The 19039-nt window shown below is 35.9% G+C and overlaps 3 protein-coding genes and 1 long non-coding RNA gene across 4 annotated transcripts; all 4 read left to right on the top strand.

Annotated features, from left to right (window-relative positions):
• The first annotated feature begins 352 nt into the window (after positions 1–352).
• On the top strand, positions 353–1126 carry LOC131018168 (F-box/kelch-repeat protein At3g23880-like). The gene has a single exon (XM_057946886.1). The coding sequence runs from the start codon at positions 353–355 to the stop codon at positions 1124–1126; it is 774 nt and encodes a 257-aa protein (XP_057802869.1).
• A 5917-nt stretch (positions 1127–7043) lies between these two features.
• LOC131017064 (uncharacterized) lies at positions 7044–8890 on the top strand. The gene is made up of 2 exons (XR_009099380.1): positions 7044–8081; positions 8578–8890. It is a non-coding gene; the product is annotated as an uncharacterized LOC131017064 (long non-coding RNA).
• Positions 8891–11902: 3012 nt separating this feature from the next.
• On the top strand, positions 11903–13420 carry LOC131016893 (F-box/kelch-repeat protein At3g23880-like). The gene is made up of 2 exons (XM_057945680.1): positions 11903–12071; positions 12156–13420. The coding sequence occupies exon 2, from the start codon at positions 12156–12158 to the stop codon at positions 13383–13385; it is 1230 nt and encodes a 409-aa protein (XP_057801663.1). The 5' UTR covers positions 11903–12071; the 3' UTR covers positions 13386–13420.
• Positions 13421–15052: 1632 nt separating this feature from the next.
• Positions 15053–15903, top strand: LOC131018167 (F-box/kelch-repeat protein At3g23880-like). The gene is made up of 2 exons (XM_057946885.1): positions 15053–15072; positions 15261–15903. The coding sequence occupies exons 1-2, from the start codon at positions 15053–15055 to the stop codon at positions 15901–15903; spliced, it is 663 nt and encodes a 220-aa protein (XP_057802868.1).
• The last annotated feature ends 3136 nt before the right edge of the window (positions 15904–19039 follow it).

The following is a 19039-nucleotide window of genomic DNA, read 5'->3' as shown; positions in this document are numbered from 1 at the left end:
AATAGGCAGAAGAAGAAGAAGAATAAGAAGAAGACGAAGAAGAGGAAGAAGAGGACGAAGAAGAAGAAGAAATCAGCAATCTCTCCATCTTCCAGAAGAAATCATCGAAGAAATACTGTCAATATTGCCGGTGAAATCACTGTTGAGATTTAGGTGCGTTTCGAAAGCATGGCTGTCTTTAATAGGCAGCAAACGCTTCATCCAAGCCCATCATCAAAATTCATTACAAAATCCATCTTTCCCCCATCAAAGGCTCATTACAGTGACGACTAAGTGTGATAGGCTTGAGGAATGTTCTCTGCAGTCGTTGCTGAGTGAACCACCTATCAGTCGATATTCACTTGATGATGCGATGGCGACATTGCTACCATATCAAATTTTGGGATGCTGTAATGGGCTGTTCTGCGTTCTCAAGAAGTCAAGAAAACGTGCAGAAATTTTTCAAGAAATTTACTTGTGGAACCCATCGACTCGGACCTCCAAGAAACTGCCAGAAATTTCCAGTCCCGGCTATGTTCGTAATTACGGGTTCGGTTGGGTTGAATCGAGTGATGAGTACAAGGTGTTTGTGCTTTTGTTTCATTGTGATTATTACCGAGGGATTGATAACTGGGTTGGTAAAGTTTATAGTTCAAAGACAAAATCATGGAAAACAATTGAGCTATCCGGTTATTTACGTGTAAGTTGGGCAAGAGGGGTGTTTGCAGGTGGGAAGCTTTACTGGAAGAATTACGGAGATAAAGAAGGTATTACTTTCTGGGACTTGAAGAGTGAGGTGTTTGGAAGGATTGAGCTTCCCTTTGATCAAGAGGTGTATGGCATTGTGGGTGTGCTTGGTGGTTTCCTTTGTGTGCTATGTTTTAATGATCAAATTACAGGCATTCGAGGCGTTCCAGTTTGGGTTATGAAGGAGTCTTGGGAGAAAGTGGTTACACTTTCTCATCTTCTTGAGCTTCTTCAACCACCATTGGTGAAAGGTCTAAATGGAGACATTTTGGTAAATTGTGGATCCACTGTGGTGGTCTACGATTGCCGGGATAATGTGTTCTGCAACCTTGAGTATCGTTCCTTTTCTTTGTCATGTCATGTCTGTGTTGAAAGTTTAGTCTCGCCAAAGGATTTATGAAACAACGTCTTAGAACATGATAGTGAGTGGTTTCATAGCTTTTTTGATGATATGTGTTTTATATATATACTAGTATTTTACCCGTGCGTATGCACGAGTACGAAATTCACAAATACATGAAATACAATTATAAACATAAGAAAAAATATCATATTAAATAAAGCAAAATATATATAACAAACAATAAAATATCTTATACAAATCAATTCTATAGAGTTCCATATAAACAATATTATTAAGAATAAAAAAATTTCAAGTTTCAAATATTAATAATTAGTAACCATTAATATATGAACATAAAATGAATCCAACCTATGAAATAATCAATGTGCAAGTTAAAATCAATCCAACCTATGAAATAATAAATAATCAGTAACCCATAGAATAAAAAGAATGTTTATTACGTAAAAAGTTAAACCTAAGACATATCCAATTACACGATTATATTTGTGCGAAATAATCCATCAAACTTATGGTCCCTACACAATATAACATTCTACCTTGAGAGAAATCAGGTTCATTTAATTACACAAAAGTATGGAATAATATTTTTCCTAAAAGCATAATATTTGTGCAAGCTAAAAAAATGACATTCTAAAATAAAAATCATAAATTTATATCTTATAATAACGATGACAACGTCAAATACACAAATTATATAAAACTCTATGATCGTGAAATACACAAATTTAAGTGTATTATTTCAAAAGGTAGGTAAATTACAAAAATATAAAGTTTTGTAAATTAATATCAATATTTTAAATATAACAATATACACTGATTTAACTTTAAATAAATATGCTATTAATTTAATCATATAACTGACCAATGAGGTCTTGCTCTAGTGGCAAAGTTGAGACACTCAAATATTTTTTTTTGTTAGAGGTCTTGGGTTCAATTCCGCCTGCCGGTGATGTTTTCCCACTTTATGTGGTGATGTATTGTTATTGTATTATATTGTTTGGTGCTGAGGTCCCACATGCAGGGCGTTCTCGCCTACGTGCAGTGTTTTTTCCCCACCGTTGAGTGGTGTTGAGGTCCCGCCTACGTGCAGGTTGCATAATTGATTATATTCATATACTTCTAGTAACTTAAAAAAATCATATAACTAAATATGTTTACCATCTAAAATGTAAATTTTAAATATCAAATATATTTTATTATCTATTTTATATTTTTCGTTTAGTATTTTACATAAATAGTGAAAATATTATTTCACAATTTGATACATTAAATGATTGTGATTAATCCTCAATTTAAATAAATAAGTTATATACAAATATATATTATTTTACAATTGCCATTAACATTGACGAATATTTATTTGTAAATATTATATTTAAGTTTATATACAACAGTTTCCAAAATATTGAAAATAATTATATATAAATAATAATATAAGAATAACTTATACCACATCGTCTCCATATATAAGAATTTTCAGACCTAACGATGAGTAATCCATTTTTTTATATATAATATTTATAATTTATATTTACTTTTATAATAATATAAAACATAAATATAAATATTGAAAATCAATAAACAATACCGATACTTTAAAAATCAATATACAATACTATTACTTTACACAATATAAATATTAAACATAAATATAAATATATAAAACATAAATAAATATTAAAAATCAATACAATAGTGGATCCGTAGACCCACGGATGTAACGGATATGGATATGGATCATAAATTTTCAAACCCGTTGGAACTGGGGCGAATCTAGATCTATGAAAATAAAACGAATCTGGATCTGGTATTAAAAGAAGCACATGAAATTATATTTTTCAATGCACATGATTTCCACATCGAATTTTACTAAGGGGGGTGTATTCGTTCAGGATTTTAATAGATTTCTGCAGACTTTTAAAATGTGGGTGTATTCGTTCAAGACTTTTAAAAGTCTATGAAAATCTAGAGGTATTCGCTCAAGACTTTTAAAATTCTATAAAAATCCAGAGGTATTCGTTTAAGACTTTTAAAAATCTATGAAGATCTAGAGATATTTAAAAATCTATGGATTTTAAAATTGGACTGATTTTCATTGATTTCATTAAAAAAATACACATGAACAAATCCGACCTCAAATCACGAGATTTCTGAAATCTTCAAATTCAACGCCGGCTGGGTTCCAGCGACCGCGGCTCGAGGAAGCTAGCGATCGCTGGCAGCCAACGGTCGCTGGGCTTGGTATTACAATTCTAGCTTTGCACACGGTTTTGTGTGTAATACCCCGTTTTCCTCGAGCTAAGTTTAGAATAATTTTGAACTTAGGTTTAAGATGATTCACGCCGGATTGAGAAAAAGAATTTATTTTAATTCCAACAAAAATGATTTACAAAAGCAATTGTAAATTTAGTTATTAAATTTTTATGCATTGCATATTTATTTAATTAAGCATTCAAGCCTTTATGTGTGTTGAGATTTAATTTCTCAATTTGGGCCTTATGTTTTAATTACATTGAGTAATAAAAATGAAAGCCCAACCCATCTTCACATCAAGCCCAACGCATCTTCACCAAGATATTTTTCCACCACAACCACCTCACTATTTCTGCCTCTTCAAATATCTATCTCCTTCGCTGCTTCACGAAAATCATCTCCTCTCTCATTCACTCACTTCATCTCTCTCGTTTCCTCCTGGACTGAGCTTCAAACGCCGAGCTTCAAGAACAGTAGCCCAGGGATTCAAACAGCTGGCCATCGAAATTGATCAAACTCTCAAGGTTTCACCTTTAACTCCCTTGCTTCTTCACTTCACTTTTCAATTTAGAAACCCAAATTCATGTTCATGTTTTTGTGCGTTTATATGTATTTTTGCTGCATAATTTTTGAAAGAATAGATGAAGGTAGAGTCTTGTTTTCATGCTTGCATACTTTGGGTGTCTGTGTTAAGAGAATGAAGAAAGGTAGAATTTTTGTGGAGTTTTGGGTGGTTCAGTCGAGTTTTGGATGAGAGTTGAGGATAGCGGCCGTGGCTCGCTGCGGTCGCCAGAAACAGAGGGAGGTGACGGCGCTTCGCCGTTGCCAAGGAGGTGATCGGCGTGAACTGACTTGGTGGGCAGAGAAAGAAAAAGTCGTGAGCTGTACTGAATTTGGGAGAGCAGAGCAAGGAGATGAGTGCAGAGCAGAGCAGACGAGATAGAGTGCAGAGCAGAGTAGCTGAAGTGCAGAGCTAACCGGCAGAGCTGAAGTGCAGAGTTGACCGGCAGAGCTGAAGTGCAGAGTTGACCGGAAGAGCTGAAGTGCAGAGCTGACCGGCAGAGCTGAAGTGCAGAGCTAACTGGCAGAGCTAACCGGCAGAGCTGACTAGCAGAGCTAGAATGCAGAGCAGAGCTAGATCGCAGAGCAGAGCTAGATAGCAGAGCAGAACGGAGTAGAGCACTTGTGCATTTTAAGTATGAAATGAGTCATGCATTGCATCATGATTTAATTGGTTTTTATAATTCCAATTACAAAAGAAAGATGAGTAAGAATATTGTTGGTGTTCTTAACTCAAGAGATTTGTTTTCAATTATTTATTCTTTAAATTTTGAAAACCCGGCTAAGTGAATCATAGAATGTTAAGCACTTTACCGTGACTTGAGTTTAGATTAATAGACCTATTAAGAATAGATTTCTTGTAGGCTTTGAACGTCAGGAGGATTAGCACTGCTATTTCGATTCAGATAATAAGATTAAACGACAGGCTTTGCCTAAATAGGTGGGCTTACTTTCCAAATGTATAAAGTATGATTGAGTTATTAAGCTCTAAATATTTCAATGAAATGCAAATTATTTATTCAATGAAATGCAAACTGTTTATCCAATAAAATGTTTATGTGCACTCTGCTCTGTTTAAGGCTCACCACAACGAATCAATTGAGGTTCTCTTATGGCCTAACACGGTATTTGAGAATTGTGTACACTCGTTAGCTGACTCGGTGGGTTGATCTCCATCGGGCACTAACTAAGAGGCGCTATAAGGGATGTAACACCCGGTATTTTCACTACAGTATATGTTATTAATATTATTTTCAATTTTCTATTATTTAAAAGAAGAAAGAGAAGTAGAATCACTGAGATGAGATGAGATATTATTAGTCGACTTATTGCTCGACTAATTGAAGTGACGAATGTTATTTAATTATTTATCTATGAGTTTTCTTATTTTAATATTATATAGTGAAGGGATATTTACAAGGTTAGCTTATGAAGGAAGATTTTCTCCTCCTTTTCTTCCAACAAAGTCGTCCCCTTTCCTCTGCCAAACCCTTAGTTTGTTTTTTTTAATTTCTTTGATTTCAAGAGGCACTCCAATTATACAAGAGGTTATCCAATAACGCCACTGCTCGGAGCTTGCTCGACGTGCCGCGACGTCTCATCTCTCCCGACGAAGCGGAAGCTGCCGTTGCTCTGGTTCGATGACGCTGCGTCTTTCTTGGCCGGGAATCGACGCGCCACCGTTGCTCCCTCCTCGGTTCTCTCTCTTTACAACTCAAGGGAGGGTGGGGTCTTCTTCTAGGCTGAGCCCTAGCTGCACTTCCTCGTTAATCGCCATCGCCGTGTTCTGGATTCTAGCAGCGAAAGTTACGCCGCTGCTGTTCCTGGCAATTCCCATCTTCTCGTCGCTCGGCGTCGATCCACGGCTGACCTAATGGTAAAAATAGGACCGTAACTTTCAGGATTTTTAGAAAAAGGACTATAAGTTACGGATTTTGAAAATAAGGACTATAATTTTTTTTTTAACATTTACACTCTTGTTTCGGGCCCAAATTTAATTGTTCGGGCTTTTGATGCCACGTAGAGCCCGTTGCTGACGTGGACTGCCATATTGTCAACTTTTTTGCAAAAAAAAAAAATTTTGTTTCTTTTTTGTATTCTCGTTTTAACAATTAACAGTTATATTTTTTTTAAGGAAAATTAACAATTATATTTGTTTTATCTTAATTAATTTAATATCCTAAAAGAAAGCTACATATATACGTTCATTATAATGTCAAAAGACATGTATTATTTCTTTTTTACATTTAATTAGAAGAATAAATTATAAAAAATATGCCATCAGGTTTTCTTCACAAAAAAAATGTCTTTAAATATCTTTAGATATTCCTGCTTACTCAATTCTTCCTTGCTTGCAAATCTGCCATACTGCAAAATCTCTTCTCTCTATTCAAAATTGATGGCATATTTTTTTTATAATTTATTCTTCTAATTAAATGTAAAAAAAATAATACATGTCTTTTAACATTATAATGAACGTATATATGTAGCTTTCTTTTAGGATATTAGATTAATTAAGATAAAACAAATATAATTGTTAATTTTCCTAAAAATATAACTGTTAATTGTTAAAACGAGAATACAAAAAAGAAACAATTTTTTTTTTTTGCAAAAAAGTTGACAATATGGCAGTCCACATCAGCAACGGGCTCTACGTGGCATCAAAAGCCCGAACAATTAATTTTGGGCCCGAAACAGGAGTGTAAATGTTAAAAAAAAAATTATAGTCCTTATTTTCAAAATCCGTAACTTATAGTCCTTTTTCTAAAAATCCTGAAAGTTACGGTCCTATTTTTACCATTAGGTCATCCACGGCTCACCCCCATGGAACAGGGACCGCTGCCTTCCCTGAATCACCTAAAGCTAAGCCCTTCTTCCTCTTTATGTTCTATGGGGTAAATTCAAATGATGTTGTTGTGTACTAGTTAACCCTAGTGGAGTTGTGGCTCTCCTTGCTTGTTCATAAGTGAATTTGGGCATTCTTGAGGTAAGATAGCTAAATATTTGATGCTTATGTAATTGAACTCTTGGGAGCGTGGAATGTGATTATGTGATAAAAATTGGGGGATATTGGGCATGTTACTATGTGTTGAGCCAATTTTGATTTATGAATAAAGGAAGAACTACTTCTAGTATTGATTGGAGAAGTTGTGGTGATCAATTGTGTTATAACTTGCTTGCTTTGTGTTGATGAGTTAAACATGAGTTAAATTTCAAGCTAAAGCATGCTAATGTGTAGTAAGATGATGTAATTGAGTTCCTATGGTTTGTATTTGACAAACATATGAATTATATGTTAAGTTGAAACAAAGGGGCTTTGCTGTCAGTTTTCGGCTTAACAGGGCAGTATGTTTCGAGGTGCTTCTGATGGTGTTCTCGTAGTCTAAATAACTTGAAATTTTTACTGTAATAACTTCATCATGTGTAGTCGTTCTCTGCAAAATTTCAGCTAAATCCGAGACCAATAGACATGTCAAACTATTTTCTGAAATGTACTGCACGGAGCAGCAGAGTTCAGTGGCAGATTCTGTCTTTGGTCATATAACTTCTTATCCACTTGAGATATTGTGTTTTTGTAAATTTCTGAGAAATATAGACGTTAATAGCTTTCTAAAGAAGTGAGGTTTATATTTTTCTTTGAAGTGGTTGATTTTATATAATTTTTCAAAGTTAGGATTCAAATGGGTATGTTTCTTAAACTTGTGATTGGTAGTTAATTGAGATCCTAAACTACTAAACTCAAATTAAGGTTTTATTGTTCTAATTACCTATTGAGGATTATTGATTACTAAGCTTGTTAATATGATAGTTGATGATGGACATAATTATGTTTATATGATTAATTACTTTGGGATTTTGTGTTTTACATGTTGGTTAGTTGTAAACTGATCTCCATGGAATGGATTTGTTTACTTCTAAACTTTCTCTAGTAGAGGAATTCCTATAAGATAGGAATATTAGTTTATACTTTCTTAAAGTTCATAAGAGTTAGTATATTCGTTAGTTTAGTTGATTCAACCCTAGCTTTGCAAAAGATTAAAAGTTTATTGGGATGTTATTTATAGCTAATTCTTCTTATCTAGTTATCCAATCTTATTTTAGAATCTTGCTATTATGAAGGTGACAGTAGCAATGATAGATAAGTGAGCAAGAGTTCCTACACCGTTAATCGTATCAGGTAGGCTTTCTAAACTCAGAATTTGAAGTGCGCACTATTTAATTATGTTATTATATGAATGAAGTTATATTAAAGTTATTGACTTGCCAAATTATTTTATGAGCTTGTATGTTACCATCTACGAGAGATAGACGATATCGGCCCTATGCTGAAGCGAGATGTCAGTAAGGGTTTGTGCACATAGTTGTGACCGTGAGCCATCGAGCGGGTTGGCCGGTCACTGTGTTTGAGAAGGAGGCCTACTTCTCAACACAAGGTTACATGATGCGTAGTTATGGTACATACATGTTAATTGTCTGCAGACGTATATGATGTTATGATGATTACAGAGAGGTTTTACAGTTTTGCATGCACAGGTTATTTAAATAAAACTCCTGTGTGATGCTTGAGATGGCAAGTTCAATATATAGCTCTAAGAGCAAGCTTTTAAGTTATTTCGGCATGACCACTGAGTGCTTTTTGGTACTCAGCCCTGCGTATGTTTTTAAATATGCAGGTTAAGCTGTGTGATGCAGATGGTAGCAAGCAGAGCAAAGCCTTCGGTGTATATATGTATAATTTAGGCTCGGGATTTCATGTCCTCATACATGTAATCCACTTGAGTTATTTCCGCTGCAACACTTAATGTACTTTACTTTATTGATGTGTTGTAGAAATTTTAAACCAATAGCTTCGAGAATTATATCACTTAGACAACTTGTCGTTGTGTTATTGTAAGTTGTCTACTCGTGAGTTTAAAAGTGAGTGTACATGATTACCAGACATTATGGTAAAGTATTGCTTAAGCAGGATAATTATTTTTATTGAAACCTCTTTTATTTTCCATTTTCTTTTTCCCTTTCCCCAGTCACATTTTCCCCGGCTTGACTGTTGTTAGCTTAGGTCGGGCTGTGACAAGGGTGCTTGCTGGATGTGTTCCGAAGCATGTAATGTAAGGGCCTGCTTGGGTAGCGTCCCGAGGTCAATTCAACTTGTCTGAGTTACGTCCTCGGGACAAGTGCAATGGGAGAAATGGATCTGTCGGTGGCTAAAAGGTCCGGGATCACAGCGAGTAACAGAAAGGGAGTGTGACATGTGCGCACAAATGAAAATTATTTTATTAGAAGTTCTTTCAATTTAAAACCTTGTAAGTTATGTCAAGTATGATTGGATAAACTGTCTTTACGAAATGAATGAAATGTTTCAGAAAATGCATGCCCACTGAGTACTTTAGTACTTAGCCCAAAAATACTTTCAAATATTTTTCAGGTTGGTTGGCCGGTGCTGACGGGACGGAGCTGAGGCTAGGATTCAATATTCTATTAAGACTTCCGCTGCAACGCTAGCTTTCAACTGTCTTTTGTTTTATCAACTTAAGACCTTCATGTTCAATATTAAATAAAATCCCTGATCGAGTTTAGACTCTTAACTCCTAGATTTATGCTAATGAATGTCGGTTGTCAGAAGCATGAAACTAAACTTGTGATCCAAAGGGGACTAGCCCGACTTGTCATCTTATTCGGGTTTTAACAAGGTTGTTCCTTGTTTATTTCTATGAATTAATTGCAACTCGATTATATTTATTCATTCAAGAATTGGGGTGTGACATTGTGCTTTGTGTTTTTATGATATTGATATTCTTTTTATATGTTTTTATTATGTAAAGGGCCCTCTTTTCTCATTTTGCCTAGGGCCCCTGAAATGTCAGGAACGAGGGCTGAGTGAGAATCATCAAGTGCATCTGAAACCAAACCAGTCCTACTTTTAGTGGAAAAGTTAAATCAATCAATCTTGTTTGGTGCTTTTGTTGATTTTGGCGCTTTTAGTGATGAGCTTGTTCATGTTTCTCAGTTGAGTGATAGCTATGTGAAGGATGTTGCTAACATAGTTTCTGTTGGGCAAGTACTAATAACTTTCTCCGTAGCCTCTAATAAATTGAAGACTTGAAGTAAACTCTTATTTACTAGTATGAACAAAACTCTTGTTTAATTCTTACAAAAAGTCATTTGTTATTAATATTTTAACTCTTATGAAAAAAATTATTTACTATGACAAAAGTCTGATTTGCTATCAGAAAAGGTTTTATTTTATTTCATATACCAATAAGATTAAGTAATATTGCGCTCTTGCTCTATGACAAGTCTTATTTGATATGAACAAAAAATTTATTTAGTATGCACAAAAGTCATACTCTCTCCGTCCACAATTTAATGACCTACTTGCTTTTAAAAATATGTGATCTATTATGCTTTTTGCTTTTTGTACCCTTTTACTCTTCTTATTTTCCTATATTTACTATCATTTGCCACTAATGGACTCACCTTAAAACATCTTTATCATTTTTATATTCTATATTTATCACTTTAGTCAACTATCTTTATCACTTTAGTCAACTACTCTTATATTTCATCCACATCACCTTTTTACAGTTTTCTTAGTCTCCGTGCCCACACCCAAATAGGGCATTAAATCATGGACGAAGGGAGTATTTATTATTAATATTTCACTTTTTGGTCCATTCACAAAAAATTAATTTGCTACAATTTCCTTTTTGATTTGTTCACAAAAAAACCTTCAATACGACGATTTTTTTTTTTAAATATCTGAGGGCGTTCAATACGACAATTGAATAGATCTAAAGTGTTGGTATTTCTCCAATTTCTGAAGGGAACCCTTCAATGACTGCATCAATAAGAGATCAAGCTGCTCGAGGCGCTGCAAGCAGGTTCCTTTCTTCGGTGCTACCTTTTTTTTTCCTTTGCGTGCCACAGAAAGCTTTCTTTCTTCTTCTACTCTGAGTTGTATGATTGGTAAAGGATCAATGGCCTCTAGCCAAAAGGGCGGAGGCTTCAATCCCCCTTTGTCATTTATGTGGACAAAACAAGAAATTGCTAGACGCATGAATAATCGGTAGTAATGACTCAAAATAAATGAGGAAGCAGAAAAACAACGACTTCCCCTTAATGTATGCAACTTCCCCTCGATCAAAGCAACGAGCAGCGGAACATAATGTCATCATAAGAACAAACCAAAGTTCGGGAGTTCATAAAAAACAATAGCACCAAGCAACAACGAGCTAAGCTAAAGAGAATTAACCAACGACTAACAAAAGCAAAAGATCTAAGCGATCGAAAAGATCTAACTATCAACGCACTTCTCTCCCTTGTCAAAATAAATGCTGAAGGGGTTCAAGTGCAGCTCGACGCTTAATGCGACGAGCCATGGTGGCTGTAACAAACTCCAACTGGCGCTCCAATTCATTCGCCATACGTGAAGATTAAACATTGATGAGCGATCAACATCTAATGGCTTAGTGTGACCAAGTCTTTGGTGCCAGGTCTTGCTTAGGTTGGTTTGCACATTGAGACATATATTCTTAGGAGTAATAACATAGCAATTATCATTCAAACGCTTTGCTGTAATGAATTTTTTTTCTCCATCTTTCACAAAGCATTAATTATTGTCGAATTGCACATCTATCTTGTTGTCACAGAGTTGACTGATACTGATGAGATTTGCTTTGAGACCATCAACAAGCATAACGCGCGTTTTCAAGTTTGAGATAGATACTTATATTACCCTAATCTACTGTTTCCTTCAAAAATCAAAGCCTTTTATAAATTAATAATGGTCCATTATTTACTATCCATATCTTTTAGATTCTGTACGTATCACACTTGAATATTGATGCACGTAACAATATTACGAATATTGAGAGTGTATCCATCATAAATTTCCATATACTATTTGAGATTTAATATGTACTAGTCTTTTATTAAATTTATTATTATTTTAAAACATAAAGTGTAGTATCAATAGTGTTATGGGGCGAAAGAGTCGTGGGAACTTCACCGCAGTTTGTCAATTTTAGGGTTTATTTTGGTTCCATGCCTTTGAATCTCATGCGTAACCCTTTCTTTAAGAGAGAGACTTAACCGCACTGCCGCTTCTCCATAGTGACGCCGTCGAATGCCACCACACCCATACCATCATCTTCCTTGATTTTCTAAGGTAACCACCAGCTAATAGTTGATTTGCTATTCTTCGATTCTTCGTTATTTTGATTTCATTATTGTCATGGAAACTTTAACATAGATGAAGAATGAGAAGAAAGTTCAACAATTTCTTTCAAGAAGTGCTAGAATAGGCAGAAGAAGAAGAAGAATAAGAAGAAGAAGAAGAAGAAGAAGAAGAAGAAGAAGAAGAAGAAGAGGAAGAAGAGGACAAAGAAGAAGAAACCAGCCATCTCTCCATCTTCCCGAAGAAATCATCGAAGAAATACTGTCAATATTGCCGGTGAAATCACTGTTGAGATTTAGGTGCGTTTCGAAAACATGGCGGTCTTTAATAGGCAGCAAACGCTTCATCAAAGCCCATCATCAAAATTCAATGAAAAATCCATGTTTCCCCCATCAAAGGCTCATTATACGGGAGAAGTTAAATGATAGGCTTGAGGAATGTTCTCTGCAGTCGTTGCTGAGTGAAGCACCTATCAGTCGATATTCACTTGATGATGCGATGGCAACATTGCTGCCATATCAAACTTCGGGATGCTGTAATGGGCTGTTCTGCGTTCTCAAGAACTCAAGAAAACGTGCAGAAATTCTTCAAGAAATTTACTTGTGGAACCCATCGACTCGGACCTCCAAGAAACTGCCAGTAATTTCTAGTCCCGGCATTGTTTGTAATTACGGATTCGGTTGGGTTGAATCGAGTGATGAGTACAAGGTGTTTGTGAGTGTTAGTTATTACCTGCAGGAGGAGATTAAATGGGTTGGTAAAGTTTATAGTTCAAGGAAAAAATCATGGAAAACAATTGAGCACTCCGTGGATTTAGTTTCATGTGGTGTACCGGGGATATTTGGAGGCAGGAAGATTTACTGGAAGAATTACGGAGATAAAGAGATAGATATTATTTTCTTGGACTTGAAGAGTGAGGCGTTTGGAAGGATTGAGCTTCCCTTTGATCAAGAGACGTATGGCAAGGTGGGTGTGCTTGGTGGTTTCCTTTGTGTGCTATGTTTTAATTATCAAATTAGAGGCTTTCGAGTTTGGGTTATGAAGGAGTCTTGGGAGAAAGTGGTGACTCTTTCTCATCTTATTGAGCTTCTTCAACCACCACCATTGGTGAAAGGTATAAATGGAGAGATTTTGGTAAATTGTGGATCCGCTTTGTTGGTTTACGATTGTCGGGATAATGTGTTCCGCAACCTCAGGTTTTATTCCTGTTGTGAGGGTACTAGGTTCAGCAGTTACAAGAATTACGGTTGTTTCATTTCATATAATCTCTATGTTGAAAGTTTAGTCTCGCCCGAAGATTTATGAAACGTCTTAGAACATGATTGTGAGTGGTTTCATACCTTTTTTGATGATATGTGTTTTATTTCTTAAGAATTGAAGCTTTATATATATTTTTGAGATCTTCTAGATCTTCGTATTTATGTATAATGTTAAACACAAATAATCCAAACATGAGGAAATTAAATTTCCTTATCAGCCATAGTTGTGGAAAGTCATGATATACTATCACGTGAGAATAGATAAACCACATGAGGTTATAGAAGTCACATTATCAACTTGAAATATAATTTTCAATTTGATCATGTTGTCGCTGTTTTAAAGTTTAGAAACTAAAAGTTTATGGATTTCATTGTATCGTATATACTTATTTTACATTTGTATTATATAGCAAAGGAGTGAATATATTTGTGTTAAGGTTATATATGTAAGAATGTGACAGGGATACACCATATAGAACTAGAAATGAAATCTATAACTTAGAAGATCTTCTCCGCAATTTATATTTTTTTCTTTTAGTAGACCAATTACAGTTTTTGATAGGTTATAATATAATACAATTTGAACAGGAGTGGTATTATGTGTTAAATATCATTTTACTAACATTTATGGATACCTTCCACTATATATAAAATTAATGATATGATGTAGCTACCTTTTCTCTCCGTTGATTACGAAAAACATAGTAGGCAGAACAATATCCTCTTTTCTTATAATTTTATCTTTCTTGTGTAAGTATATAAAGAACCTTAGACTCTTGTATTTTATAATATATATGTAGTGAAATTTGTGCATGAAAACGAAAGAATTTTGAATTGTAATATAAACTGACTGTTGGATATTTTGTCTTCTTTTGAACTCTAGCCTTTTTTCTTTTAATTCCTAATTTAGTGTTTTTCTCTTCTTATGTTTGTACTGCGTGAAAACTTTTTTGCCTCCCCAAATTCGACGGGGCGTTTAGTTTTTTTTTTCTTTTCTTTTTACTGTTTCATTATGTTGTGATATCTCATCTTCATAGTGAAAGAGGCATTCAAGTTCGAGTTTGGGTTATGAATGAAAGAGGCGTTTAAGTCTCACATAAGTGTTTGGCCGAGCTCTATTCGTTGGTCAAGTTTTCTTGGCAGCAAACGCTTCATCAAAAGCCAGCATCAAAATTCAATAAAAAAACCAAACAAAGGGTCTTTTCTGTTCATTTATAATTTCTATTGGAAATTGTCTTCTTGTGAACTCTAGTCTTTTTTCTTGGATTCGGTTGAATCGAGTGATGATTACAAACGGGTTGGAAAAGTTTATAGTTCAAAGACAATAGAGCACTGCGTGGATTTAGTTTTATGTTGGAAAAAAGGGTGTGTTTGCACGTGCAAAGCTTTACTGGAAGAAGAAGAAGGGAGACAACAAAGATCTTATTTTCTTGGACTTGAAGAGTGAGGTGTTAGGAAGGATTGAGCTTCCCTTTGATGTGTGCTTTTACACATTGGTGTATGTGCTTGGTGGTTGCCTTTGCGTGCAATATTATAATCTTGATTATCATGAAAAACGAGTTCGAATTTTGATTACGAAGGAATCTTGGGAGAAAGTGGCCACTCTTCCTCATCTTCTTGAGCTTCTGAAAGAAACATCATTGGTGAAAGGTCTAAATGGAGAGATTTTGGTAAATTGTGGATCCGCTTTGTTGGTTTATGATCGTGGGGATAATGTGTTCCGCCCTCTTCAGGTTCGTTGCCCTTACTTTTCACTTCATGTCTATGTTGAAAGTTTAGTCGCGCCAGAAGATATGTGATGAGAGATTTCATAGTATGTTTTTTTTTCTTAGAATTCAAGCTTTCTTTTATAGGGTTGGATTTGTGTACAAGTAAAACTATAACAAGATTCGTATAGGGTTGGATTTGTGTACGATTTCAGTTGTGGAACCCATCCACTAGAATCTCCAAAAAAACTGCCAGAAATATCTAATGCCAACTTTTTTGATAATTTCGGATTCGGTTGGGTTGAATCGATTGATGAGTACAAGGTGTTTGTGAGTCTGGATGATTATAACTCCAACGTTGGTAAAGTTTATAGTTCAAACACAAAATCATGGAAAACAATTGAGCTCTGCAATGATTTTGTTCTCTGTTGGCAAGGAGGGGCGTTTGCAAGTGGGAAGCTTTACTGGAAGAACGCACATGATGAAAAAGTTATTATTTTCTTAGACTTGAAGAATGAGGTGTTTGGAAGGATTGAGCTTCCCTTTGATCCAGAGGTGTATGGAGAGATTGGTGTGCTTGGTGGTTTCCTATGTGTGCTATGTTTTAATGATGAAAGAGGCTTTCGAGTATGGGTTATGAAGGAGTCTTGGGAGAAAGTGGTGACTCTTTCTCATCTTCTTGAGCTTCTTCAACCACCATTGGTGAAAGGTCTAAATGGAGATATTTTGGTAAATTATGGGTCCACAGTGGTGGTCTATGATTGTCAGGATAATGTGTTCCGCAACCTCGAGTATTGTTCCTGTTGTGAGGATACTGGGTTCAGCAGCTACGAGGATTGTGTCGATTTTTTGTCATAAGTTCCCAAGGTCTTAACTATAAGGAGTGATTCAGTTGATTTTCATTATGTGACTTTATTGGCCTAAGCAATGTTCTCCGCAGTCGTTGTTGAGTGAACCACCTATCCTTACATCTCCTTTAGATGATCCAACAAATACTACATTCATGCGATTTAGAAATTGTGGCGTGCTATAATCGGCTGCTCTGCATTTTCAATCAATCAAGAGGAATCCACTTGTGGAACCCATCTCGAATTTGCAAGAAACTTCTAGAAATCATGGGAGTTTATAGTTCAAAGACAAAAATCATGGAAAACAATTGAGCTCTGCGATGATTTAGTTTACTGTTGCCCAAGAGGGGTTTTTGTAGGTGGGAAGCTTTACTGGACGAATTATAAAGGATATAAAGAAGATATTATTTTCTTGGACTTGAAGAGTGAGGTGTTTGGAAGGATTGAGCTTCCCTTTCATCAAGAGATGTATGGCATTGTGGGTGTGATAGATTCTTGTAGTTCCATTTTGAATATAGAATTTCACTATTCCAACTTTTATTAGCTTCCCAAAGTTTTAAGTTTGAATGCAGGAAAAGAGAGGCTTCGTTCTTCTAATACTCTTGCTTGCTTATGACTGTTAATTGCTATTGATATGTGTGTGTATGTGATTGAATCTGTGCTGGAAATTCATTTGTTTACTGGTTTTTAATCAAGGTCTTTACTCTAATTTTGGTGTACCAGATGGTGAAATTGGAGAACAAAAAAGAGCAACATCTTATCCAGATGTAGCATCTTTGCGGAACGTTAACAAACATACATTGCCAGTGCAGAGACATACACTACCTTTCTCAACATCGATCAGATTGTTTCCCGAATTTCATATTGGGTGTGTTCTTAAGCCCAAGCAGAGAACTCTTGCGGCATATGTTTTCCGGTACAGATGTTGCAGTGGAGGAGGCAGATTTGTCTTCAGCAGATAGTGAAGCTTTTGGTGCTTTTGTTGATTTTTGGTGCTTTTAGCTGATTTGGTGCTTTTGTTGATTTTGGTGCTTTTACTGATGAGCTTGTTCTTGTTTCTCAGTTGAGAGAGAGCTATGTGAAGGATGTAGCTAACGTAGTTTCTGTTGGGCAACTACTAATAATAACATTCTCTATAGCCTCTAATAAATTGAAGTAAAACTCTTATTTACTATGAACAAAAGTCTTATTTACCAATTCTTGACCTATTTACAAATTATCCAACTCCTGCGTTGGTAGAGTTTATAGTTCAAAGACAAAATCATGGAAAACAATTGAGCTCTGCAATGATTTTGTTCTCTGTTGGCAAGGAGGGGCATTTGCAGGTGGGAAGCTTTACTGGAAGAACGCACATGATGAAAAAGTTATTATTTTCTTGGACTTGAAGAGTGAGGTGTTTGGAAGGATTAAGCTTCCCTTTGATGAAGAGGTGAATGGCATTGTGGGTGTTCTTGGTGGTTTCCTATGTGTGCTATGTTTTAATTATAAAATTAGAGGCTATCGAGTTTGGGTTATGAAGGAGTCGTTGAACGATGGCCTCGTCGACTCCGGAGAGGCAGCAATGTCGAACCCACGCGCGACGACCCTCACCGAATCGAGAGCAACAGCCGCGGCGGCAGCTTTCGCAGAGGGGGGAAATAGGCGGCGGCTTCGTATTTGCTTCCAGAAAGAGAGGGACGGCGCCGAACGCCGCCTTCACTGAGTTTCTGGCGCCAGAGGTGGCGCGGCGAGTTTCACGAATTTTGAAAAGAAGGGAATGGACTTTTTTTTTTTTTCTTTTCGTCTGGGCATATCAGCCAGAGATCTAGAGGAACAGAGACACGACCATGGTGAGGAACTGAGAGCATGTCCAGTTAAGAAGAGAAATAGAGGAGAGTGGCTAAGGCAGGGCGACGCCGGCATAGATGGTGGCGGTCACGCCGGCCTCGCCGTTAACGAAGGTGGAGCAAGAGATGAGCGTGCGCGTGTGTTTCTGAATAAGAGGCAGCCGTGAGTTTTGAGGATGAGAGATTGGGCCAAGTATTTGGGCTCAACACTTTTTTTAATGGGCCGAATTTATGTGGTTATTTGGGCTGTAGTTATTTAGAGTTGGGCTATTTTCATTTTTGGGCCCATTTCCCTTATAATTCAGATGGGCTGAATAATATGGATCCATATTAATGTTTGGGTTGTCATTCTTATTATTTAGACCGACCAAAGACTAGTCCTAGATTAATTGGACTTGGAAGTTTTGATTATGGATTAATTTAGAAAGAAACTTGTTTAATTAGTAAGCGGGTCAAAAGACCCTAAGATGAGTGGATTAATTAAGATTATTAATCTGATCTCATAAGACGAGTTTATTTTATTATTTAATCCTATAATTTGGGTTATTAATAGAAATTCTTGGATTATTATTTTAGAATAATAATTCTTGAATAAGAGAGTCATGCATAGTTAAATTACGCATTTTCATTAATTAAGAATTTTACTCGAGCAATGTCTTATTTTATATTCTCGCAATTAAGGTCAAGCGCGAGAGTGAAAGCTACTCAAGGAATCACAACACTTTAACAAGCTTTGCTATCAGGTGGGCTTTTCTAACGCATAAAATAAAATGCTAATGAAGAACTATGAAAGTTTTTACGCTTCAAATGCGAGTTAGATTTTCAAGTGAATAGGCTATGCTATTTACGTTTATTTATGCCTAAATATTTTACGCTTATTTATTTACGCTTTGTTATGCCCAAGTGATCTATGCTTTATGACGCTTAACCGATTACGCCTTGTTACGCTTCATTGTTTACGCAATGATAACGCTTAAATGATTTATGTTATGCTACTTACATTTTGTTACGTTTAAGTGATTTATGCTTTGTTACGCCTATGTGATTTACGCTTTGTTGCGCTTGAATACTTTGCGCATATTATTAATGCCTATGTGATTATGCTAACGAGTTTGAATTCTGAGAAGATAGCTATCCTGTCAGGATTTGTATACACAAAGCGACCGTGAGTCAATGAGAGGGTTGACCGGTCAAATGTCCGTTGAGGAGGCCTCCTTCAACGGTACGATGCTAGCATCTATTGAGGGAGGCCTCCCTCAACAGTACGATATGCCGTGTCCACTGAGGGAGGCCTCCCTGACGGCGTGATGCCTTTGTTCG

The sequence above is a fragment of the Salvia miltiorrhiza genome, chromosome 3, assembly GCF_028751815.1.
Source record: "Salvia miltiorrhiza cultivar Shanhuang (shh) chromosome 3, IMPLAD_Smil_shh, whole genome shotgun sequence".
Classification (NCBI taxonomy): domain Eukaryota; kingdom Viridiplantae; phylum Streptophyta; class Magnoliopsida; order Lamiales; family Lamiaceae; genus Salvia; species Salvia miltiorrhiza.
Note: the sequence above shows the minus strand (reverse complement) of the source record. Positions and strands in the feature narration are given on the sequence as shown.